The 16102-nt window shown below is 40.9% G+C and overlaps 2 protein-coding genes and 1 long non-coding RNA gene across 4 annotated transcripts; 1 reads left to right on the top strand and 2 right to left on the bottom strand.

Moving 5' to 3' along the window:
* Window positions 1-281: 281 nt before the first annotated feature.
* Window positions 282-13950, bottom strand: LOC135565422 (C-C motif chemokine 13-like). Of its 2 annotated transcripts, XR_010461620.1 has the most exons (4): window positions 13732-13950; window positions 12832-12949; window positions 12294-12587; window positions 282-2310 (listed from the first exon to the last, which is right to left on the bottom strand). XR_010461620.1 is itself a non-coding variant. In XM_065012461.1 (3 exons), exons 1-3 carry the CDS (start codon window positions 13793-13795, stop codon window positions 12494-12496), a joined length of 276 nt encoding a protein of 91 aa, XP_064868533.1. In that variant the 5' UTR covers window positions 13796-13950; the 3' UTR covers window positions 11411-12493. The 2 variants fall into 2 exon arrangements, 1 of the variants encoding a protein (XP_064868533.1); XM_065012461.1 differs by lacking the exon at window positions 282-2310 and having other exon boundaries at window positions 11411-12587.
* LOC135565421 (C-C motif chemokine 13-like) lies at window positions 2318-5398 on the bottom strand. The gene is made up of 3 exons (XM_065012460.1): window positions 3112-5398; window positions 2798-2915; window positions 2318-2553 (listed from the first exon to the last, which is right to left on the bottom strand). The coding sequence occupies exons 1-3, from the start codon at window positions 3176-3178 to the stop codon at window positions 2460-2462; spliced, it is 279 nt and encodes a 92-aa protein (XP_064868532.1). The 5' UTR covers window positions 3179-5398; the 3' UTR covers window positions 2318-2459.
* On the top strand, window positions 10341-15317 carry LOC135565423 (uncharacterized). Its single transcript, XR_010461621.1, has 2 exons — window positions 10341-11071; window positions 14837-15317. It is a non-coding gene; the product is annotated as an uncharacterized LOC135565423 (long non-coding RNA).
* Window positions 15318-16102: the final 785 nt, after the last annotated feature.

Below are 16102 nucleotides of genomic sequence, written 5' to 3' on the forward strand. Positions count from 1 at the left end.
TGAGGATGAAAAACCCAGCAGTGTTGGAGATTATTGTAGAGCGGATTGAGGAAAACATTGTGTTGAAAGCGTTCCACATGTTGACTCCAATTTTTTCCCACAGTTGTGTGAAGTTGTCTGGATGTTCGTTGGACTATTCATGATACACACAGGAAACCTTTGAGGAAGGAATATCCAACAGCGTGGCAGTCCTTGACAAAGTCAGACCGGTGCGTCTGACACCTACTACCGTACCCCGTTTAAAGGCACTTAAATCTAACACTGGAATGAATATCATAGAATTCTTCAGAAGGCTTCATTTATTTAAAAAACAACAGATGCACAACAGTTGACAGTATAGTAGAAAAATACAATATCTACATCAGTTGAATAGACCTAGTTACAACCCATTAATATCTACATCAGTAGAATAGACCTAGTTACAACCCATTAATATCTACATCAGTAGAATAGACCTAGTTACAACCCATTAATATCTATATCAGTAGAATAGACCTAGTTACAACCCATTAATATCTATATCAGTAGAATAGACCTAGTTACAACCCATTAATATCTACATCAGTAGAATAGACCTAGTTACAACCCATTAATATCTACATCAGTAGAATAGACCTAGTTACAACCCATTAATATCTACATCAGTAGAATAGACCTAGTTACAACCCATTAATATCTATATCAGTAGAATAGACCTAGTTACAACCCATTAATATCTATATCAGTAGAATAGACCTAGTTACAACCCATTAATATCTATATCAGTAGAATAGACCTAGTTACAACCCATCAATATCTATATCAGTAGAATAGCCCTAGTTACAACCCATTAATATCTATATCAGTATAGTAGAATAGACCTAGTTACAACCCATTAATATCTATATCAGTATAGTAGAATAGACCTAGTTACAACCCATTAATATATGTATCAGTAGAATAGACCTAGTTACAACCCATCAATATATATATCAGTATAGTAGAATAGACCTAGTTACAACCCATTAATAGCTATATCAGTAGAATAGACCTAGTTACAACCCATCAATATCTATATCAGTATAGTAGAATGGACCTAGTTACAACCCATTAATAGCTATATCAGTAGAATAGACCTAGTTACAACCCATTAATAGCTATATCAGTAGAATAGACCTAGTTACAACCCATCAATATCTATATCAGTATAGTAGAATAGACCTAGTTACAACCCATTAATATATATATCAGTATAGTAGAATAGACCTAGTTACAACCCATTAATATATATATCAGTATAGTAGAATAGACCTAGTTACAACCCATCAATATCTATATCAGTAGAATAGACCTAGTTACAAGCCATTAATATCTATATCAGTAGAATAGACCTAGTTACAACCCATCAATATCTATATCAGTAGAATAGACCTAGTTACAACCCATTAATATCTATATCAGTAGAATAGACCTAGTTACAACCCATTAATATCTATATCAGTATAGTAGAATAGACCTAGTTACAACCCATCAATATCTATATCAGTATAGTAGACCTAGTTACAACCCATTAATATCTATATCAGTATAGTAGAATAGACCTAGTTACAACCCATTAATATCTATATCAGTAGAATAGACCTAGTTACAACCCATTAATATCTATATCAGTAGAATAGACCTAGTTACAACCCATTAATATCTATATCAGTATAGTAGAATAGACCTAGTTACAACCCATTAATATCTATATCAGTATAGTAGAATAGACCTAGTTACAACCCATTAATATCTATATCAGTAGAATAGACCTAGTTACAACCCATTAATATCTATATCAGTAGAATAGACCTAGTTACAACCACCAATATATATATCAGTAGATTAGACCTAGTTACAACCCATATATATCCATTAATACATGAATTGAATCATATTAACCACTCTTTCACAGGATATTTGAAATTTTAACGGCTTTACAAAATATAAAATATTAAATAGGTTACTGAATAGTTACATGTCAAATATGTTTTACAGTTATTGAAAAATAAACAATTAGTATATCCTAGACCTAGTACATTACATTGAACCTCCTCTATACCAATCTCAGATAGCATATTAACCTAGTACATTACATTGAACCTCCTCTATACCAGTCTCAGATAGCATATTAACCTAGTACATTACATTGAACCTAATCCATACCAATCTCAGATAGGATATTAACCTAGTACATTACATTGAACCTAATCCATACCAATCTCAGATAGGATATTAACCTAGTACATTACATTGAACCTCCTCTATACCAATCTCAGATAGGATATTAACCTAGTACATTACATTGAACCTAATCCATACCAATCTCAGATAGGGTATTGACATGCATGACAAGGTTTGCGTCACTAATGGCAACCTATTCCCTTTATAGTTCACCAACAAGGGGTTGGAGTGTTAGGGGGTGATGGTGGTTGATGACATCATTGTGGTCTGCTCTCAATCTTGGTCACATGACTCTGGACCCAGGCTTCAGAAGGGTCAACACAAAATGTCTTCCCTTTCTTTGTGGTGAAACTGCAACAGATACACAACACATTGTCTCTCAGAACATCCAGTCTGTAATATGAACGGCTCCGTCTTGTCTTGTACAGTGTAGCCTGGATGTAGCCTGGTTCCAGGTGTGTTTGTGCTATCATACCAACTCCTTGTCACTCCTGGTCGTGTTTGGCATGACAAGGAGTTGACGTGAAGTCACAAACAGATCTGGGACCAGGCTAGCCCAGATGTTTACAGTTTACAGTAGACTATGCTTACTTACATCAGTGCTTTGCGAGGGCAGCTACTGGAGGTTGTTCTGAGAGAAACCACTTGTTGAAGAGGGATCCTCGCGCTGAATTTCATACAGCAGTCAGTTGACGTTTCCAACGCGATGACACCTGCAAACAAATGATCATAAACCACAGTTAACATAAAGATCACCAGGTGTGTCTCCAACAGTGTATTACACAGCATTGCTACACACACACACACACACACACACACACACACACACACACACACACACACACACACACACACACACACACACACACACACACACACACACACACACACACACACACACGCACGTACCCTGTGCAGACGTCATATGCAGGGAGCAGAGCAGTCCCAGGAGGAGTAGAGCAGTCAGGGTCTTCATGGTTCAGAGATGGTTGAGATGCTGAAGATTGTATTGTCTGAGATGTTTTCTGATGCTGTGGTCTCTGATGTTGTGGTCTCTGATGTTGTGGTCTCTGATGTTGTGGTCTCTGATGTTCTGGTCTCTGATGCTCTGGTCTCTGATGTTCTGGTCTCTGATGTTCTGGTCTCTGATGTTCTGGTCTCTGATGTTCTGGTCTCTGATGTTCTGGTCTCTTATGCTCTGGTCTCTGATGCTCTGGTCTGGTTCTGTGTCAGAAGTCTAGCTGATGCTCTGGTTCTATGTCTGAGGTCTGGTTCCTCTTCCTCAATTCTCTGTAACTCTGTTTCCTCCAGGATGTTCAGCAGCGCTGCTATTTTCTGAAATACTCAGAATACATTTACTGGAGAATTGCATATCAATGGAAGGATATTAAAGTGGACTATATACTATATGATACATTACATCAAATACAAGAACAATTAAGATTAAATTAAATTCTCTACATCATAACCAACTAGTTTGTAAGTCATTCGTGAAATCAACTATGTGTCTTTCAACTTTTAAATGCAGATTTTAGGATGTGTGTATTTTGATTTAAAACCTGTAGCATACTGTTAACCTTTACATCATAGTGAAATTAAATCATAGAGTCTTTTTATATCAATTCATCTCAGATGTAGTGTGGTGTGGTTTGTGTCTTCCCTCAGTTTGGAAGGTTGGTGGTTTGATCCCTGGTCGAGTCATAACAAAAACATTCTACAGTTGCTATATCCATTATTGGACTAATAAATTAATGATATACACGCATTGATTCTTGAAGAATATAACTTCTAAATGCTTCTTGAGTTTAGTTGAACTGTCATAGGCTTATTTTACTATAATTTAAAACATAGGAAATGTAAACACCCACTGTATATCCTGAGAACATGGTTAAAACTATCATGTTGACATCATGGATGGTCAGTCCTTCCATCCGTAGCTCTGTCTATGAATGTGAGAGTGGTTACATTTATCCAAACCCATCCCTGGCTTTTCACAAAACAAGGACAGGAAATGTTTTGTTATACTATGGGCAGACTACTGTACTCTCCCTACACTCACACCAACTTCACTAGACTACTGTAGACTCAGTATCTCTCCCCACACTCACACCAACTTCACTAGAGTACTGTAGACTCAGTATCTCTCCCCACACTCACACCAACTTCACTAGACTACTGTAGACTCAGTATCTCTCCCTACACTCACACCAACTTCACTAGACTACTGTAGACTCAGTATCTCTCCCCACACTCACACCAACTTCACTAGAGTACTGTAGACTCAGTATCTCTCCCCACACTCACACCAACTTCACTAGACTACTGTAGACTCAGTATCTCTCCCTACACTCACACCAACTTCACTAGACTACTGTAGACTCAGTATCTCTCCCCACACTCACACCAACTTCACTAGACTACTGTAGACTCAGTATCTCTCCCCACACTCACACCAACTTCACTAGACTACTGTAGACTCAGTATCTCTCCCTACACTCACACCAACTTCACTAGACTACTGTAGACTCAGTATCTCTCCCTACACTCACACCAACTTCACTAGACTACCGTACTCTCCCCACACTCACACCAACTTCACTAGACTACTGTACTCTCCCTACACTCACACCAACTTCACTAGACTACTGTACTCTCTCCACACTCACACCAACTTCACTAGACTACTGTACTCTCCCTACACTCACACCAACTTCACTAGACTACTGTAGACTCAGTATCTCTCCCTACACTCACACCAACTTCACTAGACTACTGTACTCTCTCCACACTCACACCAAATTCACTAGACTACTGTAGACTCTGTATCTCTCCCCACACTCACACCAACTTCACTAGACTACAGTAGACTCTGTATCTCTCCCCACACTCACACCAACTTCACTAGACTACTGTAGACTCTATCTCTCTACTCTATCTCTACCCACACTCACACTCACTCTCGCTTCACACTGAGCAGAAACAGCCTTTCACTGTAAAATATAATTTCAAGAAATTCTAGAAAAATGATTCCATTATATGTTCTGTATTCAAAATGACAGAAGACTTCCTGTAGGCCTGATATGTAATCATACTGACTGACCCATCTGTCTATACAATCATACTGACTGACCCATCTGTTATACAATCATACTGACTGACCCATCTGTTATACAATCATACTGACTGACCCATCTGTCTATACAATCATACTGACTGACCCATCTGTCTATACAATCATACTGACTGACCCATCTGTTATACAATCATACTGACTGACCCATCTGTTATACAATCATACTGACTGACCCATCTGTCTATACAATCATACTGACTGACCCATCTGGCTCTACAATCATACTGACTGACCCATCTGTCTCTACAATCATACTGACTGACCCATCTGTCTATACAATCATACTGACTGACCCATCTGTTATACAATCATACTGACTGACCCATCTGTCTCTACAATCATACTGACTGACCCATCTGTCTCTACAATCATACTGACTGACCCATCTGGTATACAATCATACTGACTGACCCATCTGGCTCTACAATCATACTGACTGACCCATCTGTTATACAATCATACTGACTGACCCATCTGTCTATACAATCATACTGACTGACCCATCTGTTATACAATCATACTGACTGACCCATCTGTCTCTACAATCATACTGACTGACCCATCTGTCTCTACAATCATACTGACTGACCCATCTGGTATACAATCATACTGACTGACCCATCTGGCTCTACAATCATACTGACTGACCCATCTGTTATACAATCATACTGACTGACCCATCTGTCTATACAATCATACTGACTGACCCATCTGTTATACAATCATACTGACTGACCCATCTGTCTCTACAATCATACTGACTGACCCATCTGGTATACAATCATACTGACTGACCCATCTGGCTCTACAATCATACTGACTGACCCATCTGTTATACAATCATACTGACTGACCCATCTGGCTCTACAATCATACTGACTGACCCATCTGTTATACAATCATACTGACTGACCCATCTGGCTCTACAATCATACTGACTGACCCATCTGTTATACAATCATACTGACTGACCCATCTGTCTCTACAATCATACTGACTGACCCATCTGTCTCTACAATCATACTGACTGACCCATCTGTTATACAATCATACTGACTGACCCATCTGTTATACAATCATACTGACTGACCCATTTGTTATACAATCATACTGACTGACCCATCTGTTATACAATCATACTGACTGACCCATCTGTTATCTTTCTAGGGAGTTTTTCCTAGCCACCGTGCTTTTACACCTGCATTGTTTGCTGTTTGGGGTTTTAGGCTGGGTTTCTGTACAGCACTTTGAGATATCAGCTGATGTACGAAGGGCTATATAAATAAAATTTATTTGATTATACAATCATACTGACTGACCCATCTGTTATACAATCATACTGACTGACCCATCTGTCTCTACAATCATACTGACTGACCCATCTGTTATACAATCATACTGACTGACCCATCTGTCTCTACAATCATACTGACTGACCCATCTGTTATACAATCATACTGACTGACCCATCTGTTATACAATCATACTGACTGACCCATCTGTTATACAATCATACTGACTGACCCATCTGTCTCTACAATCATACTGACAGACCCATCTGTCTATATAATCATACTGACTGACCCATCTGTTATACAATCATACTGACTGACCCATCTGTCTCTACAATCATACTGACTGACCCATCTGTTATACAATCATACTGATTGACTCATCTGTCTCTACAATCATACTGACTGACCCATCTGTTATACAATCATACTGACTGACCCATCTGTTATACAATCATACTGACTGACCCATCTGTTATACAATCATACTGACTGACCCATCTGTCTCTACAATCATACTGACAGACCCATCTGTCTATATAATCATACTGACAGACCCATCTGTCTATACAATCATACTGACTGACCCATCTGGCTCTACAATCATACTGACTGACCCATCTGTCTCTACAATCATACTGACTGACCCATCTGGCTCTACAATCATACTGACTGACCCATCTGGCTCTACAATCATACTGACTGACCCATCTGTCTCTACAATCATACTGACTGACCCATCTGTTATACAATCATACTGACTGACCCATCTGTCTATACAATCATACTGACTGACCCATCTGGCTCTACAATCATACTGACTGACCCATCTGTCTATATAATTGTACTGACTGACCCATGTCTCTCTATCTATATAATTAATTAGGGTTCAGTAGAAGATAGATATTTAGCTGACACACGCACTGAACCAAGTATCCTGTTTCAGTTCAGATCAGAAAGATTCAAGTAAAGAGAGACGTCTCTTTTTAATATAACTCTCACTTCCCCGTTCTGTCACCAGAACTTCGTATGATGCAAATGACTGCGGCTTTTCTAAGAACAAACACTGCAGCGCTCTTCGCTCATTGTTATTCTCAAAATGTTTGTAATAACTTGAAGCCAGAGTTCACAGTACTGCACAGAGTTACTGGTGGAAACAGGGAGGGACTGACAGTAACTGAACTGGCACGCAAATAACAAACATATTCATTAAGAAACAGGGTATTTTATAATGTGCTTTGACCATTTCTTTGTGTGCAACCGTTTCTGAGAGTGTCGTTCCAGTTGTAGTGTTCTGTTGTGTGATGTCATAATAGTGTTCTGTTGTGTGATGTCATAATAGTGTTCTGTTGCGTGATGTCATAATAGTGTTCTGTTGTGTGATGTCATAATAGTGTTATCTTGTACACTGCCAGTATGAAGTCTTTAAATGATCTGCAGCATCTGACATGGGAGAAACATAACTATTTCTCTTGTTAAAAAATATATTTATGATAGTAACAACTTGGTTGACTTTCTGTTACAATGTAACATGTTTGCTGAATAACTTTGAGGCTTGATTGTGACGGCTGTCGTGGGAAGAAGGTGAGGACCAATGCGCAGCACCTGTTCATCTTTTTAATAAAGTAAACTGAACACTGAATAACAAAACAACAAAGAAACAACCGAAACAGTTCTGTCTGGTGCAGAAACACAAAGACTGAAAACAGAAATAAACACCCACAAAACCCAGGTGGAAACAGGCTACCTAAGTATGATTCTCAATCAGAGACAACTAACATTTACATACATTTACATTTAAGTCATTTAGCAGACGCTCTTATCCAGAGCGACTTACAAATTGGTGCGTTCACCTTAAGACATCCAGTGGAACAGCCACTTTACAATAGTGCATCTAAATCTTTTAAAGGGGGTGAGAAGGAGAGAGAAGGTGAGAAGGATTACTTTATCCTATCCTAGGTATTCCTGAAAGAGGTGGGGTTTCAGGTGTCTCCGGAAGGTGGTGATTGACTCCGCTGTCCTGGCGTCGTGAGGGAGTTTGTTCCACCATTGGGGGGCCAGAGCAGCGAACAGTTTTGACTGGGCTGCGCGGGAACTGTACTTCCTCAGTGGTAGGGAGGCGAGCAGGCCAGAGGTGGATGAACGCAGTGCCCTTGTTTGGGTGTAGGGCCTGATCAGAGCCTGGAGGTACTGAGGTGCCGTTCCCCTCACAGCTCCGTAGGCAAGCACCATGGTCTTGTAGCGGATGCGAGCTTCAACTGGAAGCCAGTGGAGAGAGCGGAGGAGCGGGGTGACGTGAGAGAACTTGGGAAGGTTGAACACCAGACGGGCAGCGGCGTTCTGGATGAGTTGTAGGGGTTTAATGGCACAGGCAGGGAGCCCAGCCAACAGCGAGTTGCAGTAATCCAGACGGGAGATGACAAGTGCCTGGATTAGGACCTGCGCTGCTTCCTGTGTGAGGCAGTGTCGTACTCTGCGGATGTTGTAGAGCATGAACCTACAAGAACGGGCCACCGCCTTGATGTTAGTTGAGAACGACAGGGTGTTGTCCAGGATCACGCCAAGGTTCTTAGCGCTCTGGGAGGAGGACACAATGACGACACCTGCCTCTGATTGAGAACCATACCAGGGCAAACTCAAAAACCAACATAGAAACCCAGGTGGAAACAGGCTACCTAAGTATGATTCTCAATCAGAGACAACTAACGACACCTGCCTCTGATTGAGAACCATACCAGGGCAAACACAAAAACCAACAGTGAAACCCAGGTGGAAACAGGCTACCAAAGTATGATTCTCAATCAGAGACAACTAACGACACCTGCCTCTGATTGAGAACCATACCAGGGCAAACTCAAAAACCAACAGTGAAACCCAGGTGGAAACAGGCTACCTAAGTATGATTCTCAATCAGAGACAACTAACGACACCTGCCTCTGATTGAGAACCATACCAGGCCAAAACTCAAACCAACATAGAAAAACAAACATAGACTGCCCACCCCAACTCACGCCCTGACCAACTAAAACAAAGACAAAGGTCAGGAACTAAGGTCAGAACGTGACATTGAAAATGATACAATGTATCTCTCTCTCTGTAATGGGTGTCGTGGGAAGAAGGTGAAGACCAAGGTGCAGCGTGGTGATACGTGTTCATGTGATTTATTCTGACTGAACACTGAATACAAAATAACAAAAGAATAGCCGAAACAGTTCTGACAGGTGCAACAAACACTCAACAGAATATAACCACCCACAACTAACAGTGGGAAAACAGGCTGCCTAAGTATGGTTCTCAATCAGAGACAACGATAGACAGCTAGCTGCCTCTGATTGAGAACCACACCCGGCCAAACACACAGAAATCCCAAACATAGAAAATGAACATAGAATGCCCACCTTAGTCACACCCTGGCCTAACCAAGGGAGTGACTCTCTCTCTCTCTCTCTCTCTCTCTCTCTCTCTCTCTCTCTCTCTCTCTCTCTCTCTCTCCTCTCCCGGAATTAAATTCATTTCAAAGGGCTTTGTTGGACTTTATTTGACTAATTATGTGACTTCTGAAGGTAATTGGTTTCATCAGATCTTATTTAGGGGATAAATAGCAACAGGGGTGGATATATATGCACGCACCAGAATTCTGTTTTTTATTTTTGGGAAAAACTTGAAAGAAGTTATTTTTGGACTATTTTGTGTACGTCCATTACATGAAATCCAAATTAAAATCTATTTAAATTACATGTTGTAATGCAACAAAATAGGAAAAATGCCAAGGGGGATGAGGGGGATGAATACTTTTGCAAGAACCTGTACTTCTCCATAGTCAGTTGAACTTGTTGTTTTTATGTTTCTGTGTCCAGTATGAAGGAAGTTAGAGGAAGTTTCGCGAGCCAATGCTAACTAGCATTAGCACAATGACTGGAAGTCTATGGGTATCTGCTAGCATGCCTGCAGTAGAGAAAGGACATCATTGCAAAAATCCCGAAGTATCCCTTTAAGCCCTTATTCATCTGACTGTAACAGAACTTTATTGCAGAAATCTCTCACTGTCCCTTTAAACGTTGATCTGTACTGATGAAGAGTGAATCTCTCACTGTCCCTTTAAACTTGATCTGTACTGATGAAGAGTGAATCTCTCACTGTCCCTTTAAACTTTGATCTGTACTGATGAAGAGTGAATCTCTCACTGTCCCTTTAAACTTGACCTGTACTGATGAAGAGTGAATCTCTCACTGTCCCTTTAAACTTGACCTGTACTGATGAAGAGTGAATCTCTCACTGTCCCTTTAAACTTGACCTGTACTGATGAAGAGTGAATTGGAAAGAGATGGTCTCCTGACTACCATGTTCTGTGTCCCTCAGATCCAGTGCTGAATGAACAGACCATCTCCAACACAGACACCAAGGCAATAAGTGGATCCAATGCAACATGATGGACAGAGAGGAGGTAACATACAGACACACAGAGTTCTCCCCCAAAGAATGTTCGAGCGGCGCCACCTGGTGGACTGACAGCACCATTATGTAAAATAAAATACTTCAATATTTATTTATTTGTCGTGAAGAAGGCACCACAACGCCTCCACATGTTGACTCCAATGCTTCCCACAGTTGTGTCAAGTTGGCTGGATGTCCTTTGTGTAGTCGACCATTCATGATACACACAGGAAACTGAAAATCCAGTAGAGTGGCAGTTCTTGACGCACTCTAACCGGTGCGCTTGGCACCCTCTATCATACCCCATTTAGAGGCACTAAAATCAAATGTTAAAATTAATATCAGAGAATTCTTCAGAAGCCGTCATTTATTAATAAAACGACAGAACGGTTGAAAGTATCATAGAAAAATACAATATCTGTGTTAGTAGAATAGACCTAGTTACAACCCATCAATATCTATATCAGTATAGTATTATAGACCTAGTTACAACCCATTAATATCTATATCAGTAGAATAGACCTAGTTACAACCCATTAATATCTATATCAGTAGAATAGACCTAGTTACAACCCATTAATATCTATATCAGTAGAATAGACCTAGTTACAACCCATCAATATCTATATCAGTATAGTAGAATAGACCTAGTTACAACCCATTAATATATATATCAGTAGAATAGACCTAGTTACAACCCATTAATATCTATATCAGTAGAATAGACCTAGTTACAACCCATTAATATCTATATCAGTAGAATAGACCTAGTTACAACCCATTAATATCTATATCAGTAGAATAGACCTAGTTACAACCCATCAATATCTATATCAGTATAGTAGAATAGACCTAGTTACAATCCATTAATATCTATATCAGTATAGTAGAATAGACCTAGTTACAACCCATTAATATCTATATCAGTAGAATAGACCTAGTTACAACCCATTAATATCTATATAAGTATAGTAGAATAGACCTAGTTACAACCCATCAATATCTATATCAGTATAGTAGAATAGACCTAGTTACAACCCATCAATATATATATCAGTATAGTAGAATAGACCTAGTTACAACCCATTAATATCTATATCAGTATAAAATATCTAGTTACAAAAAATGAATATCTGTAAATTCATTAATTGAATAACATGAACCACTCTTTCACAGGATATATCAAATTTGTTTACAGTTATTGAAAAATAAACAATTAGTTTAATCTAGACCTAGTACATTACATTGAACCTCCTCTATACCAATCTCAGATAGGATATTAACCTAGTACATTACATTGAATCTAATCCATACCAATCTCAGATAGGATATTGACATGCATGACAAGGTCTGCATCACTAATGGCAACCTATTCCCTTTAAAGTGCACCAACAAGGGTTGAGGTGTTAGGGGGTGATGGTGGTTGATTACATCATTGTGGTCTGCTCTCAATCTTGGTCACATGACTCTGGACCCAGGCTTCAGAAGGGTCAACACAAAATGTCTTCCCTTTCTTTGTGGTGAAACTGCAACAGATACACAACACATTGTCTCTCAGAACATCCAGTCTGTAATATGAACGGCTCCGTCTTGTCTTGTACAGTGTAGCCTGGATGTAGCCTGGTTCCAGGTGTGTTTGTGCTATCATACCAACTCCTTGTCACTCCTGGTCGTGTTTGGCATGACAAGGAGTTGACGTGAAGTCACAAACAGATCTGGGACCAGGCTAGCCCAGATGTTTACAGTTTAGAGTAGACTATGCTTACTTACATCAGTGCTTTGCGAGGGCAGCTACTGGAGGTTGTTCTAAAAGAAACCACTTGTTGAAGAGGGATCCTCGCGCTGAACTTTATACAGCATTCAGTTGACTTTTCCAATTTAATGACACCTGTAAACAAATGATCATAAACCACAGTTAACATAAAGAGCTCCAGCGTATTACACAATATGGGTAGTCATCCACTCCCCAACACACACACACACACACACACACACACACACACACACACACACACACACACACACACACACACACACACACACACACACACACACACACACACACACACACACACACACACACACACACACACACACACACACACACACACACACACACACACACACACACACACACACACACACACACACACACACACACACACACACACACACACACACACACACACACACACACACACACACACACACACACACACACACACACACACACACCCACACACACACACACACACACACACACACACACACACACACACACACACACACACACACACACACACACACACACCCAACACACACACACACACACACACACACACACACACACACACACACACACACACACACACACACACACACACACACACACACACACACACACACACACACACACACCACACACACACACACACACACACACACACACACACACACACACACACACACACACACACACACACACACACACACACCCTTCACACACACACACCCCTTCACACACACACACACACACACACACACACACACACACACACACACACACACACACACACACACACACACACACACACACACACACACACACACACACACACACACACACACACACACACACACACACACACACACACACACACACACACACACCTGCAGACGTCATATGCAGGGAGCAGAGCAGTCCCAGGAGGAGTAGAGCAGTCAGGGTCTTCATGGTTCAGAGTTGGTTGAGATGCTGAAGATTGTATTGTCTGAGATGTTCTCTGAGATGTTCTCTGATGTTGTGGTCTCTGATGTTCTGGTCTCTGATGTTGTGGTCTCTGATGTTCTGGTCTCTGATGTTGTGGTCTTCTATGTCTGAGTTCTGTTCTGATCTCTCATTATATATGAACAGCTATTACATAACAACTCAACCATGAAAAGCCCATCCCTCAATTTCTGTTCCTCTTCTCTGGTCAAAAGTAGGACTCACTTCTTCATTGCTGACAATAACAACTTGTGTAGAATTGCTTGCTCAGCATTCATATGTACATTATGCATTGGTTCTGACATTCTTGAAAGGAATCAAAATAAGTTGTTGGTTAAATCTCAGAGTTATAGTCCTGTTAGGTTGTTGGTTAAATCTCACAGAGTTATAGACCTGTTAGGTTGTTGGTTAATGTTAAGAGTTACTGACATGTTAGGTGGTTGGTTAATGTTCAGAGATATTTTACCTTTATTTAACTAGGCAAGTCAGTTAAGAACAAATTCTTATTTTCAATGACGGCCTAGGAACACTGGGTTAACTGCCTGTTCAGGGGTAGAACAGCTCGGGGATATGAACTTGCAACCTTTCGGTTACTAGTCCAACGCTCTAACCACTAGGCTACCCTGCTGCCCCCTGTTAGGTTGTTGGTTAAGTTCAGAGTTATAGACCTGTTAGGTTGTTGGTTACAGTTCACAGAGTTATAGACCTTTTAGTTCGTGGGCTAAAGATCACAGCTTTTGGTCCGTTAGGTGTCAGAGGAAGGCCCATTATGTAAAATAACATTCTTAAATATTTATGAGTAGATTGCAGGAAATGTCAGTTACAGGTGTGGAAAACACCTGCTCAGCTGCACCACCTTGATAAATAATCCTGGGGAGAACCCTGACATGTACACATTCTCACACCTGTCCACACACACACACCTGCACTCGCACAGAAACACCCAGATTGTAACAAGCCCAGACTTCCATTCTTTTGATCGTGTCTCTATTCCTTCTTGCCGTCCAGGAAAACCTTTGTTACCTCAACTTGTGACCCTTTCGTGGCAGAAACGATCTGCCTCCAAGTCTACAGCCATACTGGAGCAAGAAGTCAACTTGCAACACACACAACACTCTTGGATTAAACCTAAATCTTTCACAACGTGGGTTCTAGCGTTGCTTGGCCCCAGTCACACACAACGTCTCGGATCCAAGCTATGAGGTGTGATATTGCCTCCTAGAACTGCCCCCCCCCGAAATCCCTGCCCGCTCCCCACCCCACCCAGCTCAACTCCCCTGTTTTCAAATAAGCTGATGTCAGATGTGATACAGAGACTGACTCCAGGTCAGTTTGGCACTGGTGTTGTGCTGTGAGATGTGTGTTGGTCAGTATGGAGCTGCACTGGCCTGGGGTCAGATCTATAATAGCACTGAGTGGCATGGAGGCTCTTTTCTGCTATGGATAGAACAAATACTATATTAAAGAGAATAAACCATTTTTATTTAAATGTTTTTGTTCATGTTTGTTGTTGATGTATTGATTTCTGATTGATTGATCTGTAGAAATATAAATACCTAAATATCAAAATATGAACACTTCTCAAATCAGTATCTAATAAATCAAATCAAATCAAATCAAATGTATTTATATAGCCCTTCGTACATCAGCTGATATCTCAAAGTGCTGTACAGAAACCCAGCCTAAAACCCCAAACAGCAAGCAACGCAGGAGTAGAAGCACGGTGGCTAGGAAAAACTCCCTAGAAAGGCCAAAACCTAGGAAGAAACCTAGAGAGGAACCAGGCTATGTGGGGTGGCCAGTCCTCTTCTGGCTGTGCCGTGTGGAGATTATAACAGAACATGGCCAAGATGTTCAAATGTTCATAAATGACCAGCATGGTCGAATAATAGTAAGGCAGAACAGTTGAAACTGGAGCAGCAGCATGGCCAGGTGGACTGGGGACAGCAAGGAGTCATCATGTCAGGTAGTCCTGGGGCATGGTCCTAGGGCTCAGGTCCTCCGAGAGAGAGAAAGAAAGAGAGAAGGAGAGAATTAGAGAACGCACACTTAGATTCACACAGGACACCGAATAGGACAGGAGAAGTACTCCAGATATAACAAACTGACCTTAGCCCCCCGACACATAAACTACTGCAGCATAAATACTAGAGGCTGAGACAGGAGGGGTCAGGAGACACTGTGGCCCCATCCGATGATACCCCCGGACAGGGCCAAACAGGAAGGATATAACCCCACCCACTTTGCCAAAGCACAGCCCCCACACCACTAAAT

This window comes from Oncorhynchus nerka, linkage group LG27 (genome assembly GCF_034236695.1).
Source record: "Oncorhynchus nerka isolate Pitt River linkage group LG27, Oner_Uvic_2.0, whole genome shotgun sequence".
In the NCBI taxonomy this organism is placed as follows: Eukaryota; Metazoa; Chordata; class Actinopteri; order Salmoniformes; family Salmonidae; genus Oncorhynchus; species Oncorhynchus nerka.